Consider the following 17,655-nt stretch of genomic DNA (forward strand, 5'->3'; position numbering starts at 1 on the left):
GGATGATAAAAATCCCAAACACATACTTTAATATATATTAGCTCTACAAATTATTTATGATAAAAGTACGTGCCACGGGGCAAAAAACCACCCTTGTCACTGTATGTGTGAACGCGGGCATTGACTAACTTAGCTATTCGCGGCAATTACCAAATATTCAAATTATTTCTTTGCTCCAAACTATTACCAAAGTCGGCAAAGTCCACAAGCCCACACCAGCGAACGTTGTACCGGGGGATGGGTTTTTGCCCCTACCACTGTAGTACGAAATTCACAATTGATTATGTACCTCTGTTTAACTCCACTCTGCTGATTCTTAATCATCTATTGAATACTAAAGTCCGTATCGGGCAGCACATAATTCACCCCGGTTATGCTGGGTATAAAACGGAAATACCTTCATTAGTTTACATCAACAATTTTATCAAGGATAAAGAAGTCTCGCCACCCATACGTGTAATAATATCTTATGAATCGATCGATTTACGAAAAGCTTATTAACAGACAAGGTATCTTGTAATGCCAAGGGCGTTGACGTCAAAATGTAGCCATGAGAAAACAGTGCCCGAGAAAACAGTGTGCAGCCCATTATTCCATACCAAAGATCCCCTGAACTGCGACTCCAAGCTTCTGTCGTCTCGCGATCATTGCGAATCCGTTCACGGATCGCAATTAACCTGGGTATCCCTGTTGCCAATGCATTCATCTAGGAACGGAGTGGGAAATGGTTAATCGAATTCTCAAAGTTGAACCTGGCTACCAAGATGCATGTAAGGGTGGGGTTCGACTCACTGAGATCAACCGTGGTTGTAACCTGGTTGCCTTTGCTATCAGGGCAGGTGATTTTTACCTTGGGTCCCAAAGACCCCGGGACCCCGTCAAGAATGTCTTTTCCGAAGGTGCACCCGCCAACGCTATAAAAGACAATTAGCTGTCAATAGCTGAGAGACATAAAGAGAGAGACGAAAAAAAGAAGCCACTTACCCTCCCCTCCCGCATCTGGCGACGCCATCGCCAAGGACAAAGAAGCAATCTTTGAGGTCGACGCTGGTAGTCTTCGTAAACAGATGACTGGCAGACCCGCAGTTGGCAGAAAATGTGGTGCCAGAGATTGCAAACTCACCGCAGGACCCAATGATGCCGTTGGCAGCGTTGGTGCCCGTGGCGGCCAGAAGGAGGGTTGCGAGGGTGGAGAATTGCATTGTGGATTGTAGTCTTGTGCAAGGGGAAATAAACATGTACGAGTAGAGAATTATACAATTGGACCAGTCCAATACTAATTTTTTTAAAATTCAATATGCAGTAACAAACAAGAAAAGCTGTCATGAACAAATCTGTGGAAAACAATCCGCTGATGTGGTTATGATGATTTAAATAGTCGACCAGCGCGTCGTCTGCCGGCTTTTCCGGGACTTGTGCATATCGATAAAGTTTAAACTAATCGTCTGAAGGTTATTTTGAACATGCCCGTACGCGCCAAGAGTTGCTTCCAACGATGCAAAACAACAAAGCCAAAAGAGGGTGTAAGATGAGGCACATTGACGCTGCGTCGAGGAATTAACCGGCGTCTCTCCTTGACATTTGACATTGCGAGAACCTATTTCTAAATACGGTATCAATGATCCGCGTAGAGAGGTCAAGAGGAATGTGTTTTTGTGAGCGACTGCTGAAACCGCGCATCAAACTTATCGGGCAAAGGGGGACACGAACTGGGTAGGTGCCTAGCTGTTTCCTCGTAGTTGAAACCCCGCTGGCTATAAATGGGAACCACAATTTTGACTGGTATCCGCAGTGCACAAGGTTCGTGGTGCCGATCGCATGGGGGCTGCTCAAATCAGCGTTGACATGACAATAGTTTCTCTGTTGCTTTTGCCCAATGTGATTGAAAAATGGCTGACCAACTCTTTGCCGAGATACATTTTGAATGTCGTGGCTTTGGTGTCGTTCCACAAGTCAGATGGTAAAGATTGCGTGCGCCAAGGGAATTGGTTTAGCATGAATTTACGCAATTCCGTCCCATGAGGCCGCTCCGCACTCCATACCACGATTGAGGCACCCGCTCATTTACCTGTAAATGGGATCAAATAGAATAGAAAAAATAAGAATCTGGTTACAAAGACATGGTGCCGGAAATTATTGCCAGTAAGGGTTTCTATAGTTTCCGGGGAAGTAGAACAGTCCGGGCGATTCGCTGCATGATACGAGCAACACCAAATAAATATACCTAGTTTAAAGTTTCACCCCACGTGCTATCTTCAGATACGAACGGGCATATCCACAATCACTACCTCTTAATAAATCCAGACCGCCGCCGCTAAAACTCTCCCATGTTTCGGTTGGGTACCTACCTAGTCAGGTGCCGGCTTAGACGCCGTCAAAATGTCGCAAAGGGCACCACCACGACTCGTTTGTGCGCGTCCCAGCTGCGCGAATCCAAGGACCAGGCCCACCCTGTCTTCAGGCCTACCGCGGCTTAAATGTCCAGTCTGTCAATAATAGCGTATGATACCGCTGCGGGCTACAACTCGGAGGACTAAAGCTTCGAACAATACAGCGCTGTGACCCTACGTCGAATTTTGCCAGGCTCATTCGGGAGCTGGGCGAGACCGTTCCTGATGGTGGGCTGTCGTGATCCTGCATCCGCGACCTCGTGATGGCTTGGCGTCTAGAGACTTTGAAGACATCCGGGACACAGATTGCCCTTCTCCGAGAACATGAGCCGCACATCGGCGGCAAAGGATGAAGACCCAGCTCTGGCACACCTCTTATCGGGTCGCTGCACACCGAGGTGTTGATAATTGACCTCTTCTGTGTTTCATGAGTATAGTGCAATCTCTAGGTGCCTCTGCGGTCAAGGGATTTCAACAATTTATTACTGACCTCAGAAAGCTGTTGGTTTCCCTGGATGAGCTAGGTGTAGTCAGCGTTGCAGTTCAATCGGAGAACTGAGTGACCTAGATACAAACTCATTTAAGATATTATTCGGACTCTGAGAGCAACTTCTATCGATGGTTGCATTCATTGATGCTCAATAATCTTCGAATTACCATGCCTTATGATCCTTCGACGAGTCAAAAGGAAAGTTCGACTCAGAGTAAAAGCCACAAGAGTCTTCATTGTGTGTAAAAGGCCTTCGAGTTTCTTTTTTCCAGTGGGACGTCACTTACTCTGTGTTGTGGCAGGAAGACCTCTTGCAGACAGTCGTTTTTACCGCTGACTGCGTCTAAGGTGCTGAAACAGGAGCAGTACAGTAGTCCCACCAGGTGGGTACACTTCTGGGATGCGGGATCGATTCAGGGCAGCCACGGCACTGCCGGAATTCTCATGCACTCGTCAGAGGCAGCCAAAAGCAATACCAGCCATGCAGGGCACACGGATTGCATGAACCCACAGAGCTATCAATATCTCGACACAAAGGCTCTCACCAGTTTTTTGTGAGACTTCATATCAAAGACAGAACATTTCTTTTTTTTTCGCAGTCGATAAGACGACCAGCTATTTATCCAATGAGCCTTTGAAAGGCCATAAAATTAAAAAAAGGGTTTCCGCCGCTTGCTGCTTTCGCCAAGCCTCCGCGGCCTCGCGCACCGTCCATTACGCTTGTAGCCTGTTAGCATTCCCCTATCGAAACCGATTTCCAGAACGAAAGCGCCGCGCTCAGGGCTCTATGCATGGTTGCTTTCTTTTTCTGGTTACCCTCTCTCAACGCATTCCATGCCTGTGGGACTTTAACTGGCCTGGGAAGCGGACGTTTCTCTTCATCCAGGTTCTTATCGGTACGGGGCCCATCTGCCGTCACCTTGGCCGTATACCAGTGCAGTGTGCCTTCATCGAGGTCGAGAGGATAAATCGAAGAAAGCGTGAGCCCGGCTTCCTCCATGGCCTCGCGCTGCACACATTCTATCATGTTGTGATCTTGGTCTTGATCATATCCACCCTTTGGCAATATCCAACCTTGAGTTTTGGCGGCAACCATCCAAACCGAACCGTCAGGGTTGAAAGCAACAACACCACAGCGGATCCGCGAGCTGTCGGCTCCATGGACTATAAAAACTCTAGTCAGCATGGAAACCAAACTCTAATGCTGATAATGGACGACTAACCTGAGCCCGACTTTACAGTCTCTAGCTGTTTTGTTGGACTGGCTCCTATTGTAAGGGTAAAGCCCAAGACGAGAAATAGCAGAATTGGATGCATAGCTTATATTAGAAAACGAACGACAAAAAAGGCAAGTATAACAACAAAAGGAAAAGAAAGGAAAAAAACCAATAATAGCCAAACGAAGGACAAAATGACCAAGGATAAGTCAAGACTCATGAGCCTGGGGAAAGAAGAGTGGAACCAACCCCTTTTCTCGAGAGAGCGACAACAGTTTTATAGTGTTCAGTAGAATTGCCCTAAACCCCACCATTGATGGCTGTGAGGCGGCTTTAGACCACTAAAATTGGTACAGTGAGAATTCTGGCTATCAAATTGAGTTTGTGTATTAATAGGTGTAACATTACAAACTGTCATTCATTGCAATGTAATTACGGTGTGTTTGACCGACAAGTCTTGACTCGGTACCAAGAGATTATCGCGTTAAGCCTGGCCGGACGAGCGATGCACTTTTGCTTTTAAATTTCTACAGCATCTCTGCGCCACACTCTACGTGGGCCCTTGCAGCTTGGTACCTTCTTTATGCAGATCACGGCGATCTTACCCGCTTCTTGGCCTGTGTCGGTTTGATAGATTGATCAACACGATCCCTATTACAGCCTCTAGCTCTAGACTGTTTAAAAATAAACACCACAGGAGCTTTTTGCCCGCACAGTGGTCGACTTCAAGATTCAAGCAAATAACATGGCAAGTCACTCATCCGAAACAGCTAATTGTCACTCCCCTAGATTGCCCTCACGAATTTCCATTCTTATCACAATCCTGAACTGCCATGACCAAGATTAAGCGAGGGGTAAACGATGTTTAAACTTGCGGCGTAATCGCCAAACCCATTTTTGCACCCTCGGCGAAATTACCTCAACCAAAAACTGGGAAAACTTGGCCCAATTTCGGCCTTTCCATACTCCAAATTTTGTGTTTGAAATCCTTATTTCGGACCTCAAAATTTTGGCCAACCCAAAATTCGGCTAATATATTAATTAAAATCCAAATTAACAACAAATCTCTTTTTTTTTCGATCATTTAGAGCCCCAAGCCTATGGTTTTCTTCTGGTAAGCGTGAATTATCTTTCATCATATCAATTCAGATCGCTTGGCATCTCTCGATGCCAGCCAAAATTTTGTGTCTTATCAAGCTCCAAGTTTCGGTCCGCATTGCTATTATTTTCTGTTTGGTATGGCAGGTATTGTTGCTTTATACGAAGAACTGAAAAAAAGGCAAGAGAATACAGGTAAAACAAGCCCTGTTAGGGATTAAAAACAATTACGATCCATTCAAAGTTGTGAGACAAATTCTTCAAAAGATCCCATTCTAAGTTGAATCAACTCCAATTTTCAGCGATTAACGGTTGCCTTTCGGTGACTCAAAGACTTGAACTCCGAAAATACACATTAATCGACGTCATCATTAAGGGACTTGTTTTTAAGAAAGGCCTCAGTGCGCATCTAGGTTATATCTTTATTTAAACTGGACCGGGTCGTTGGGAGGAAACGACTCTTTTCGTAAGCTCCTTTGGATCAATATTCGTGTTTTAATCCTTGAAAATATATAATTATTCGTGTGTATCCTGCATCCATGAGACGCTCCTCATCTGTCAAATCCTGCAGAGCACTGAACCTAATTCCGTAGCGGTGACATTTGTAAATAGTTAGCGCTTTCGCAGGGGTAAATGGTCTCAAATAATTCAAAACTCATATAGCGAGACTACCATGCTTCTGCATCACGGGCATCAACTGCTTGAAAAACTTTTCCTCTACCCTCGAAACGGCGATACGGCGACAAACTGGCTCCTTAAGCGCGACATCGCTTCCAGGTAAGCTTTCATACAAGTCGTAAAGCAAGTTGATAAACTCCGAGGTTGCTTCGACCCGCGGCGTGATACAGTCCTCGGTCAAGGTCTCCTCAAAGTTGGAAATAATATTAGTAACTCTGCTTCGAACCCGCTCCAAAGCCAAATATTTTTTGAAACACCTGGCATTAACAACTTTTCAACCATAATGTATGCCCTGCCAGAGTAACAGAGCGAACTGAAAGGCTGTTCATAGCTAAGGGTCTGGTTTGTATAAGGAATTGCTGCTTTTTGAATGAGCGTGTCTCGGTGGTGATCGAGGCCTAGATCTGGACAATGATTGTTAGCAAGCCTGTTAGAGCATTTTGCCAAGACCGGTAAAACCTACCACCATCGCCAGCAGCTCCAATGTGGCTTGAGATGAACGAGTAAACCTGCTGGATATCTGCCGCTGGCAATTAGTGGAATATTGCACCCAGCCCATCTTCGGGTCACTCCGGTTCAGTATAGCCACCGCAGTAGCAGAACCGAACCAGTGATCTGAATGCAATAACGGATGCGTTGGATTAGTGCGGGATATCTCTCCATTTCAAACACTACCTCTACGTTTCCACGCTACTTATATACGATCAATTAATGGCTCAAATTAGTCAGCGCCGTCAAGACAGCTCGCCACAAGGGTCGAACAGGTTATTACGCCCTTACCCGGCCGGTTACTCTATCCCGACTACCGACTGCCAAATGAGCACCAGGACCCCGAGGAAGCGTTGGGCGACAACGGAAAATAACATTGGTACAAAGTCGCACCCATCGAACTGGAGGCCGCGCCGCGACGTGGAGACTTCCCGCTATCGTCAATTCTGTTTATTGATGGAGCTGTCGTACGTGTGCCGCTGAAATAATTTGTCGTCGGTCCCTGCCGAGCTAGGGAAGAAAAAAGAAGAGAGGGAAGGCCAACGTGTTTCAGCTGTGCTATGTTCCATAGAATATGGGTACAGTCGGCTGATCCAATCAAGGTCTGTTCTCAATCGTACCAAACAGTTACACCTGACGCCCTTTCTGTATTTGGTTTATTGTTAGTATTTAGCCAGCCATTACAAGTTGCCGTACGAATCGTGAAACGTGATTTTTAATGGGCCATTTGCTGCAGGTGTTGCAATCGCTTTTAAAGTCCGCAGATCCGCCGCCCGGCCCAATTGCAGCATGGGAAAGGCAAAAGTCTCTCGACTATGCAAGTGGCTCTTGGCTATCGATATACGTAAAAGCGGTTGTCTATGGAAAACTTTTGAAGAGCTGCACACGATAACTTTGTAAACTGGGAACCTCTCAGTGCAACATATCAGCGTAAGGTCGGTAAAGTCCTTTTTCTCATGTGCCCTACATATCTTAATTGACAATTCAAAACAGTGCGGGGAGCGGGATTGGGCCGATATTGGAGGAAAAGGTTTACAAAATTTAAAAGCATTTATTTTGACACTAATTCTCCTGGACATTCCTTACATGATACCATCTTTAACAAAACAGATGGATTTGAAATCGCCCTGGCAATGTTTTCGAATATTACAACCGAGGCCTGAGTTGAATTTGGCGGCAGGCTATAAGAAGAATCTGAAGAGCAAAATAAAGTCGTATAACACCAAACCCAAATATCATCACATATTATGATTCTGCAGTTAAATTAAGTTCACGCGCCTGTAATGGGAATACAAAAATATCTGGCATATATAATTTCAATTATAATAATAGCGGATTCGTTGCAATAGAGTTTAACGCGTTCAATTTATCAATCCAATTAATAACTCAGGTGCATTGCTGCACGTGACCCATAGACGTGACTCACCCGGTCCTGACTGAGCGTACAAGGAGGAAAGATTTTGAGAAGCTTGAACCTAGATAGTTTTATAAAACATGCACAAATATACCACATTTACCCGTAACAATGTTTTCTCAATCGACCGATCGATCGATGGATGTACGAAAGGTTTATTGACACGATTGATTATAAAAACGGTCTAAAAATAAAATGCTTTCAGATTAATATCGTAATATTTATAAAAAGACTACCAATTTTATAATTTCATATAATTATCATTTTACACGCTTTTTTAAATAACGCAACATTACTAAAGCAAATTAAAAAATGACTAACTTATATATATAGTGCAGTTTACTTTTTTATATTGAATATTAATATAAACCTATAAATACGCTTATATTTATAAATGCTTAGTTTAATTAGAAATTTTGTGAAAATAAAAATATATTTTTAATCGCGCACCTTGTTAACATTATCAGGGGGGAATGGCGCAGTGGTTAAGCGCCATGGCTGTTACTTGAGTAACGTAGGTTCGAATCCTGCTCCCTCCACCTCCTCCCCGCTTACCCGTGGCAAGGATAACCCGGCTGGCTATCGACAACAACCACCCGCCTGTGCCGTCGAGCCCACACTTGTTGGGAACTTCGTCTCCATGGCTACAAACGACCGACAGCTCCGCTGTTTGGACACAGGCCCCTCTCGATGAAGAGCCGTCAACTGCCGTCAGACGAATCCTCCGTGCGCCTGAAGGCACGGGGTCGCGTCAGTGAACAAACCTGTAAGCAGGACCGGGCACGAACCCGGTCAGGCTCGATTCGCTTCTATGCCCTTGTTTTCCGCTGTGTAAATAGAGAAAATAGAAAGCGCGCCGAGATACCCCTCGGGAGGTTGCTAACGGCCGGCTAATGAGCCGGGCCGAGCCCGGCGTTAAATAATACTACTACTACTACTAATTGTTAACATTATCAATGTTCGGCTTTTTACATATAAAAGCACACTTCCTCATCATTCTCATTCCCTTTGTTTGGCTTTCTTATTATCACTAACTACTTTAACCAACTACTTCAACCAACTACTTTAACCAACTACTTTCAATTTCACCATTCTACCTCCTTACTCTGAAATATCTTATATTGTTTCACTGCCGGCAACATGCAGCTTTCTAAAATACTCGCTATTCTGGCCATTGCCATTTCGGCCAACGCCGAAGCTGGCAATATCAACACCAACAACGCCATAGTTGCTCGATCAAGCGTAGGGAGTACCAGTACTGCCTGTAGCCCCTGCAGCTGCAGCTGCGACAACTGCGGCGGCAGCTATGACTCTGACTCTGGTGACTCTGTTAATAACTATAGACGCCCCTTAAAAGGGTATCGTGGCGCCCGCGGAGCCCGCCAGTGACGGGGTGGCCAATTGGCTGCTCGGGGCAACAGATCTTGTGTCAAAGCTATTCGCAACGGCTACCCGTCCCAGAGCGCTGTGAATTACTTTTGAAACGGCTATAACCCCAATGGACTCCGTTCCAAGTTATTCAGTGTGATCGATAGTTATTCTTGCTCTCATAGCTACGATTATAAGGACACTATGAATTATATTTGCGGTCGGATGGCCAGGGCGGACAGAGGGAAAGATTCTGCACAAGATTGGGAGGAAGGGGTTTGTTTTCTTGTTATTTTCGGTGTTCTTAATTTCTTCTGTAACCAAAATTATGTTTGGGGTTAGCAACGAGAATATTATAAAAACTACAGGTCCCGTATGCCAACACGTTTCAGCCCTATGCATTGCTATTACGTAGATGTCCAAAACTCTCATCGTATCATTGTAATATGAACCTTTTAAAACCTTACTATAACAACTGCGAAGTTTAAACACCAAGATTTCCGACATCACGTTCCGGAATGCACCTAATGTGCACAAACCCAACGCCGGAGTATTTAGTATTGCAAAAAGTAGCGCCCTTATATTCCGATTTATGAATTATGCGGAAGATTTCGTGCTAATTTGGGCGTCCATGGGCCTTTTGTTTGGATCAATGTAAATAAAATATGTGGCTTCGCGATTGGTAGTTTCACAAGACAGATCGTGGCGCACCGATCCCAGCGGCCTGTTGTTTCGGTCGCCGGACAGGACTCGAGGGAGCGCCGGACCGTCGTGGTCTTGGTCTCGCGCTGCACGTAGCTGTCGACGCATGTGTCCCGCCCGGACTTGCACGGGTTCCGGGTCATGTAGACCACGGTCTCCTGCTTAAAGATGTTGCCCTATCAGTCGCCTTTGCGCGCCACGGCCTTGAGGGCAGCCACCAGGTCCCCGGGAAGACCCAGGACATAGGCGATGCACTTGCAATGTGGCAGTTGCTACCGGGTCTCTCGGCGGGCGTCGCGTCGCAAGTGTTGCCGTTGCCGAGCAGCCTGATCTTGTCAAAGGTTTCGGCAAAGGGACGTGGCTATCCGTCTTCGACCGCGCCATTCTTGGTTGCGATATTGATTTGGATCCTCTCCCGCAAGACGGGCCCGCTTTTGTAGGTTACACACGTACGCAGAGCGAAGTCGGGGATCCCCGAGCCCGGTGAAATTCACCCACAAAATTTCGTATACAAGCTGCTGAAAATGAGCGGCGTAAACATCAGCGGATAATATTCCGTCGCATGCATTATGTGGGTAGGACTGAAGATTGGGTAAGATGCGTTTTGTGTTGCGGCGCCCACCCAATATGGCCTAGGCGCTTTGAACAAAGCCAGCTGAAAATGACATGCCAAGAGGTGGGGGCTCTGTGATGACCCGAAGACAAGAAAGCCGCTAGAATCTTACATGCCCAAACATGTTACCGCCGGCCGCAGCGCAAATGCAGCACATAGCTTTTAAGCTGTGTGTATTAAAGAAGCAGCGGCTTAGCCGCCCAAAAGTCCTTTTGCAGGCTTCCAGCTCAGTATGACTCTACTAAAAAAAATACCACCCATCGCTCAGAAGTTCAGGTTTCGAAGGGACTAGCCACCGTTAAAATGCAGTTTTTCTTCATCTTCACCACCATCGTGGCTTTCACAGCCCAGGCAGTTGATCTCTGCGGCTACGCCATAAGCAGAACTTGCAGCCGCCCGGGCTTGTTCATGGGCTGTTGCAATAATCTCAAGAAGAACCAGTGCTGCAACTTTGCCATGGCTGGACTGGGAACCTTTTCGCTGGCCGCGAAAAGTCTTCCAACCAATTCGTAAGTGTATTGGTTAAGTTCTTGGTGTTAGTCGAGCTGTTTGGCTCGACAAGAAAACCAAACCGTAATTTCCAAATGCCGATTCGGCTAAAACGACGTCTTTGTTCCCTGTGCAAGAATCATCTACAGTTCCCCACTCACAGACTGCAAGAACCCTCAAAGGGATCAAGACACATTTCCAAAGGGAGGCAACGTTTGCTTTGGCGTTCCAGGAACTATATCCCGCTAGGTGGTTCACGTACACACCTAGGCTCGCCGAAACTGGGCACGAGTCCGCGTTGGGCGGAAAAATCACCCAAGCTGACGAAGAGCCCGGGGTGGACGGACAAGATTGCGTCGATGCCAAGCTCGTAGACCCCGGCATTGACGAAGAATTTGACTACCTCGTCAAAGGCCCCTAAGACACCGAGCTTGGGAATGAGTTGTGAATAGTGTGACGATCTAAGTCAAGACATTTGTTGTATGTGGGCTGTGCAGGTGCGCATGGTTCACCGTTATCAAGACGAATCGAGGGCACGACGAGCACTGCAACTCTGTTTTTCTTTTTGTCTTTCCCCAGAGCAAAATATTCGTCCATAAAGCCAAAATATTAAGTTTTGACCCAAGAACGTGGCCGTGCAACATCCAAAAACTGGTTGAGGGAATTCTTGATCATGATGGCTGGCTTCTCAACCTTAAGATGCTGGTATACCGTTAATGCTATGAACAAAATCTGCATTTATAGGGATTTTATGTGCTAGGTGCTCGAAAGGATAAGGCTACTTTATAGGGCCACTCTGTATAGCCGCAGCGACCATTCGCCTTTTTATGTTGCAAAACCAAATAACAGCAGAGCTGCTCCGAATTCCCCAACCCCGAGTGGGAGCAGAAGGTCCAAATCTACCGACCATAGTAACGACCAGTACTAGCATCTTGTCCCTCCAAAACACCGCAAGAAAACACTATAACTAATACTACCATTTTCGTTTCGGTCGATCAACGCAAGTCCAGAACTGCGAGCCGCTGGGCAGATTTGCGCACCCAAGACTTGCGCAGGTCAAAGTATTGACGGTGCATTGGTATTTGCCGACATTGGTTGTAGGTGCAGTACCACTCACTGTTGCTGGAAATTTCCCTTCGCGTTGCCGCTCCAATCTTGCGGGTGGGGTATGCTTATTCGAACCACGCATTCGAGTGAATGCACCCCGATCGGGAAGAGGGCCTGGGCAAAGGCGACAACCCCAGTTGAAACCGTTGCGCAATCCATAGCGACTGGCTGGCTATCGTGAAGAATCTATATTGTTCACTGCTCATGCAGTCTAAATGAGAACGTCGTGATATATGGAAGTGAAGATTTTAAAAGAAGAAGAACGTGGTTTGAAAGTAGCATGCTCGGCAACTGGAAGACCTTACAACCTTATAAAAAGCGAGTGATATTCCTTTGTTATTGATAACTTCCTCGAAAACTGCGACATACTCGCCTCGCAAACCCTCCCATCAAAACAGTCCTCAGGTAGGGCTGGCAACAGTCCGTCTCGGGCGGAAACCCCAACGACCCCTCGGAGGCGTCCTCTGCGGGAATCGACTCTGGATCTCCCGATACCTCCGCATGAAATCGTCTTCGAGATTCTCCACAGGATGCGGGGAAGGAGGCGCCAGCGGAACCTCACGGAAAACGAGCTCCGTGCCGTCCTTCAGCGCGTGCCGCGGGGTCCAAGTCACCGTCCACACCAGCAGTCTGGGGCCCATGTGCCTGGACTTTCGGCGCCTTCGAGCGGCGCAAGATGCACACTCGGACGACGAAACGTGTTTCGGGTCCGGACACAGCGGGCTGTAGTGCTGCGGCAGGCCGCGCCAGCTGGTTTTGTGCACCGAGCTGCCCGCCGCGGAGAGGAACCGCTCTCGCGCCTCGCCGCCATCGTCAAGCTCGTCTAGCTCTAGCAGCTTGCTGTCGTGGCGCCAGGGCACGTACATGGGGAATATCCAGTCGCGGACGGCCCAGTCGACGATGAGGTCCATCTCTTCCCGCTTGTCAGGCGCCGTCTCGAAGTCGATGGTCAGCTTTTCCAAGCTCGGCAGCTGCGCAAAGGCCAGCGCCCACGACCTGGCGGGGAACAGCATTGGAGCGCCGGTCCCAATCGCCGAGGGACTGCTGTGGTGAAGCTCATGAGAATCTCGCATCTCGCGCACGTGAGCGTCGGTGTCGGACGGGAGAAAGGCGTGGCCGCGCGACGACGTGACTTGTTGGTGGTACAGGAGGCGGATGGCGTCCATGCCTCGCTCGTAGCCGGTGCCGAACGGGTCGACGTGCAGCTCGGCATTTTCCTCATTGTGCCACCAGTCGCCGCGGCGAAAGGTGAGTCGGATGTCCCGCAGCTTTTCAAAGACGCCAGGCACCCTGAGACTTATTTGACGGTAGAATGTATCCGAGAGCCAATACATTTGCGTGTAGAGGCGGGCGCGGCGGGGGCGGGCTGTGTCGGGCATCGGCTGCAGGTTGGGGCCTCGTTGCCCAAAGAATCGCATTTCGGACCATGCGCCCTGGTGAGCCCTGGACTCGGTCAGCTCGATGTAGGTGCGTCGACAGAGCCGAAGGACGGGGGAAGTCTTTCGAGGGCCACTGGCGTCTGGGCGGTCCCAGGGATGGTTGATATGATCAGTAAAGATGTGCCCATCGTAGTCTGAATCGTATGAGCAGGCGAAATAGTCGTCGTCGCTTTCTTCGTCGTATTCCTCATGGTTTTCATTCTCGTCTGTGTGCTGAGTATGATCCTGGAGTCCTGCTGTTGTCTCGTCTTCGTGTGAAGACTCCGCCTGTAAATCATCATCTCCCCGGCCGGTACAATCTTCTGCACAACTCTCCTCATCTTCAAGGTCCGAGTCTGGATCGACCTCATGGCTTTGTTTCAATCGCCAGTCCTGACTGGCCGTGAATGCAGATTCGACAGTCTCCGTGACTGCGAGCTCCAGAATGAGCATGCGAATTTCGACGGGGATGCGTCCGTTGTACAAAGGCGACTCGCGCTGCGGGTCAATCGCCCCGGCCTCCTCCCAAGCTTGCAAGACGCGGTCGTCCATGATTGTAGTATGGAGCTGTACTAAGAAACAGGTGTGTAAAGAGAATGAATACCTACCTACCCATCCAGTACAGTCCAGAACCTTGGTAGGTGCCTTAGCCTTACCTACCTGTAGGCTGCAACAGGCCCGAGCTGACCCTTGGCGGTGAGGATGACCCCGCCCAGGCGGAAGTTCCCCAGCTGCTTGCTACGGTTGGTGCAGGAGCTCACATCCCCCACGCCAAGAACCTTTTGGAGACTAGCTTCAGCACGGCTAAACGGACTGTTAGGGGACCAATCATTAAGGGCCATGGCAAACAAATTCTTTTGTGGGTAGGTAAGAAGCCAAGGCTGCTATCAAACGCCACCTTCGCGTTTGTATGGCCGCTGCTCGAATTTCGCTGCTGACACAGAGTCTCTCTCGGATCCCTAAGAACGAGCTAATTTTCCACTGCCTAGTAAGCAGCGCCTTTCATAAACCAAGTTTTGCTTATTTCGCATAAGCAAGCTAAACACCGCCAATACACCATATTGTCAGCTAGGTCTCGATCTGCCAAACCGTCCAGCTCCTTGGACAACCAATCGGTTTGAATGCATTGCTGAGAGCTTATTTGTTAGTTGCGCAGGTTGGGATTAATAACAGGTGACCAACGCATGGGGCAGATATTACTCCAGTGCCCTAGTGGCAAATGCAGCTCTTTAAGGTTTTCCATCGTCGAACCCGAGCTTAATGCATAATGCATCCCCAGATTGAAGGACATTTGGAAATGGCGCTCTGTGTATGCTGGGTTCTTAACGCCGTCTTCCCCGGTAGTAGGAATATATGGCAGGGTCTCCCATGGCTGTCAGATGCATAAAGTCGACGGTGTCTGACTGGTTCCCAATCATGCTCTATCTGTTATCGTTTTGATGCTGCACGGCCAGCGAACTTGGTAAATTGTAGAGAATATAGGAACATGTGTCTTGTTCTTTCCTTTCACGTGTGTGTGTGTGTACAGGGTCTTTATTGCTGGCAATCGTCCGATTTGCTTTTCTATAGCTTTGGTATATCTGCTTTTTCGTTCTACCTATCCTTGGGTTTTGCAAGCGGTTGCATCGGAAAAACAAATCCAAGCCTCGAGGCACTACCCTCCTCAAAGGCGTCAGCTGAGGAGTTGTGTGATCGGTGGTAGGTACTAGGAGGGTATCTGTGTCAGATCGGCAATCTACAGCGTGGCGCAGCAACGACAAAATAGTAGCTCAGTCTGCCTCAGTCAACGACTCTCGGTATGTCTTGGCACAGTGGCTGAACTAAATAACCCCTGTCGATCATAATCACTGCACGACTCAATGGGAAGTGTTCTCGACTCGTGGCCGACCTCCCGATACGGTTGAACGTGGAACGTAAAAATAAAGCTCATCTTTCCACCTGTGTCTGATAGTCCCTGTTTCATTTCCACGTGGAAAGTTGATCCAGAGAAAATTCCGCTACCGGCTAAGCGGTATCTCTTTTTTCGATCGGTTCGTGTCTAGTATAGCGTTGTTAAGTCCACAGGTTTCTGTAGGAGTGCGTCCGATATTTGTTTGGCGATACAGAGATGTTCCGCCTCTCTTCTCAAAGTGTGCAAACCTCTGCTGTCGGGTTGTCTAAAGGTCTGACGAGTGAAGAAACGCCTTTGCAAGTACAATACTCCTAAGTGGTAGGAGCTGACATGCAGAATGTAGGCTTTCCGCATCGAATTTATAAGGTGTTTGTGTAAAGGTATTCTTAATGTGATTATTTTGGTCAGTGCAAAAGGCCAACTCCTCACGAGATCACAAATCTCAGATGCAATTCTAGAGAACTTTTGGCGGGGAGAAGGCAATGCGTGAGGACCCGTGTGGACCCTTGAAGTGATCATGTAAGTGGAATGTGATTTGCCTAGAGGTTGGAGATCAACTAGGATCGCCCTTCTTAAGGCATGGATAATGTAAGGATGCGGTAAAGCCATTACTCAAAACTATGTTGAAAAATAAGATTACAGTTCCAGTTCAAACCGGGGGAGATTTTTATAAATAGAAAAAAAAACGGATACATACGCAATGAACAAAAGGTTTTGGGAATATAAATCATGGCATTCCCCGTACGTAAACCCCAACCTGTTGAAATGAGCTACAACTGCCTTGTATTGACCCATTCGCCCTCCTATATCGTCTTTGACTCTCTTTTCGTTCAAGTCACAAAAAATGCGCACATTTGCTATTCTCAGCTTACTAGCTGGCCTGGTTGCCGCTGCATCCGACCCACTTGATGAACAGTTCTTCCCAGTTACGGGATACAGGTGCTGCGCCGACGCCACGGAAGACATAGGCGGCCATTGCAAGGCGGCTGGCTTTTCCGCATATTGTGTAGGTCTTGTTTCTTATTTTTGTTCGATTAACTTGTGCAATTATACTTGATATTCCCCGTGGTCAAATTTCGTGTATTGGACATTTGTTAATACCTTTTCTAGTGCACTCGTTTCGACTCTCGCAAGGGAAGTGGATGTGATGATACCCTCGGTTTCAAAATAGGACGCGTAGTTCAACAGGTTCGACTTGATTCAATGTCAGCTTGTGCTTCTGAAAATCGCAAGGGATTTATTGGATGCGTCTAAAGCATATTCCACGGTGGTGATACGGTGTTAGCTGGAAGGGAGCTGAAAATCGGGGGCTTGTGGGTTTGGGGCCGGCACCCTAACAAGCGCAAATTCTAATGGGCCAATCACAAAGGCTAAAAATGCTTTACAGCAACCGGCAATGTTCATGATAACCGTTTGGATATCAAAAGACGCAATGTCTTTTCCAGAACGCTATTAATTCCCTAAAATAAAACAATATCGTTTTACGCCTAAAAGCTTATTTCCGGTGCTCTTACAGATAACAGACTGTCGGGAAGGCTTGATTTATTTGGCGATAAAGTTTTTAACGACGTTTAAAAAAGGATTTAAAGGCAAGCCTCTCGACGAAACTAGGGCAGGCTTTATATACTTCAAGTCATAAGCAGCAGATCTTTGATTTTAACGTCAAGTATCCTACATATTCTCCGTGGAACCTGCACCTCTGTTGGATAACATGTCCCCTCTCTGAGCCTCCGCTGGGTTGACAGCCTAAAGGTGTTATCCACTGAGCATTTTGTCGGTCCTCGATGCCAAGTGCCTCGCTGCCCCACCCCAGTCTGTCCAGCATCGTTGAGTCTACCAGTAAGCGGCAGTCAACGTTCTCTTCTGAATTGCCAACCGACGACATACTATAAAAGTATGAAAGATTGATATCATGGGGCCCCTCATGTTGACCGCAACAGGGGCCAGAAAGTAACACAATGTCTGTTGTACCATGAACGTGATATCCGGCTGGATGTTTGAGAAGTGTACTGTAGTGTCCGCGGAAAACTGCCCCCGTTTTTGGATGGCGCTAGTCGCCGGTTCAGGCACCATTTTTCCCTGGGCACCAAGCTTAGACGACCGAGTTTGATGCGGCGGCTTTCTTGGTTGTATCAATATATATATCAAAATATCAAACTGATAACAGGTGTGGGTTGAGATTTGAGACCAACAATCATATGCAGTTACAATTGAAATTTCACCTATATGTCTCCCTCGATGGTAGGTGTGCCTGGTGCTGGAAGCGGACCTCCCCTGAACACCCGGTGCAC

At 47.5% G+C, this 17,655-nt stretch overlaps 8 protein-coding genes and 1 pseudogene across 9 annotated transcripts; 4 read left to right on the plus strand and 5 right to left on the minus strand.

The window, feature by feature from the left end:
• Window positions 1-659: 659 nt before the first annotated feature.
• MGG_08399 (uncharacterized protein) lies at window positions 660-1,202 on the minus strand (the record flags this gene model as incomplete). The annotated part of the gene is made up of 3 exons (XM_003715610.1): window positions 660-706; window positions 793-914; window positions 985-1,202. The coding sequence occupies 3 exons, from the start codon at window positions 1,200-1,202 to the stop codon at window positions 660-662; spliced, it is 387 nt and encodes a 128-aa protein (XP_003715658.1).
• A 1,172-nt stretch (window positions 1,203-2,374) lies between these two features.
• MGG_08398 (uncharacterized protein) lies at window positions 2,375-3,907 on the minus strand (the record flags this gene model as incomplete). The annotated part of the gene is made up of 5 exons (XM_003715611.1): window positions 2,375-2,472; window positions 2,553-2,808; window positions 2,881-2,901; window positions 3,168-3,223; window positions 3,751-3,907. 5 exons carry the CDS (start codon window positions 3,905-3,907, stop codon window positions 2,375-2,377), a joined length of 588 nt encoding a protein of 195 aa, XP_003715659.1.
• A 1,943-nt stretch (window positions 3,908-5,850) lies between these two features.
• Window positions 5,851-6,432, minus strand: MGG_15923 (uncharacterized protein; the record flags this gene model as incomplete). Its single annotated transcript, XM_003715612.1, has 2 exons — window positions 5,851-6,060; window positions 6,337-6,432. The coding sequence occupies 2 exons, from the start codon at window positions 6,430-6,432 to the stop codon at window positions 5,851-5,853; spliced, it is 306 nt and encodes a 101-aa protein (XP_003715660.1).
• Window positions 6,433-8,243: 1,811 nt separating this feature from the next.
• Window positions 8,244-8,315, plus strand: MGG_20041 (annotated as a pseudogene). The gene has a single exon. The product of its transcript is annotated as a tRNA-OTHER (tRNA).
• Window positions 8,316-8,916: 601 nt separating this feature from the next.
• On the plus strand, window positions 8,917-10,286 carry MGG_12444 (uncharacterized protein; the record flags this gene model as incomplete). Its single annotated transcript, XM_003715613.1, has 4 exons — window positions 8,917-9,018; window positions 9,513-9,577; window positions 9,628-9,694; window positions 9,831-10,286. 4 exons carry the CDS (start codon window positions 8,917-8,919, stop codon window positions 10,284-10,286), a joined length of 690 nt encoding a protein of 229 aa, XP_003715661.1.
• A 476-nt stretch (window positions 10,287-10,762) lies between these two features.
• On the plus strand, window positions 10,763-11,369 carry MGG_12445 (uncharacterized protein; the record flags this gene model as incomplete). Its single annotated transcript, XM_003715614.1, has 2 exons — window positions 10,763-10,968; window positions 11,120-11,369. The coding sequence occupies 2 exons, from the start codon at window positions 10,763-10,765 to the stop codon at window positions 11,367-11,369; spliced, it is 456 nt and encodes a 151-aa protein (XP_003715662.1).
• Window positions 11,370-12,322: 953 nt separating this feature from the next.
• Window positions 12,323-14,034, minus strand: MGG_08395 (uncharacterized protein). The gene has a single exon (XM_003715615.1). The coding sequence runs from the start codon at window positions 14,023-14,025 to the stop codon at window positions 12,457-12,459; it is 1,569 nt and encodes a 522-aa protein (XP_003715663.1). The 5' UTR covers window positions 14,026-14,034; the 3' UTR covers window positions 12,323-12,456.
• A 2,174-nt stretch (window positions 14,035-16,208) lies between these two features.
• Window positions 16,209-16,618, plus strand: MGG_15924 (uncharacterized protein; the record flags this gene model as incomplete). The annotated part of the gene is made up of 2 exons (XM_003715616.1): window positions 16,209-16,370; window positions 16,475-16,618. The coding sequence occupies 2 exons, from the start codon at window positions 16,209-16,211 to the stop codon at window positions 16,616-16,618; spliced, it is 306 nt and encodes a 101-aa protein (XP_003715664.1).
• A 417-nt stretch (window positions 16,619-17,035) lies between these two features.
• Window positions 17,036-17,437, minus strand: MGG_15925 (uncharacterized protein; the record flags this gene model as incomplete). The annotated part of the gene is made up of 2 exons (XM_003715617.1): window positions 17,036-17,110; window positions 17,252-17,437. 2 exons carry the CDS (start codon window positions 17,435-17,437, stop codon window positions 17,036-17,038), a joined length of 261 nt encoding a protein of 86 aa, XP_003715665.1.
• Between the last annotated feature and the right edge of the window lie 218 nt (window positions 17,438-17,655).

The sequence above is a fragment of the Pyricularia oryzae genome, chromosome 2, assembly GCF_000002495.2.
Source record: "Pyricularia oryzae 70-15 chromosome 2, whole genome shotgun sequence".
NCBI classification, from domain to species: Eukaryota; Fungi; Ascomycota; class Sordariomycetes; order Magnaporthales; family Pyriculariaceae; genus Pyricularia; species Pyricularia oryzae.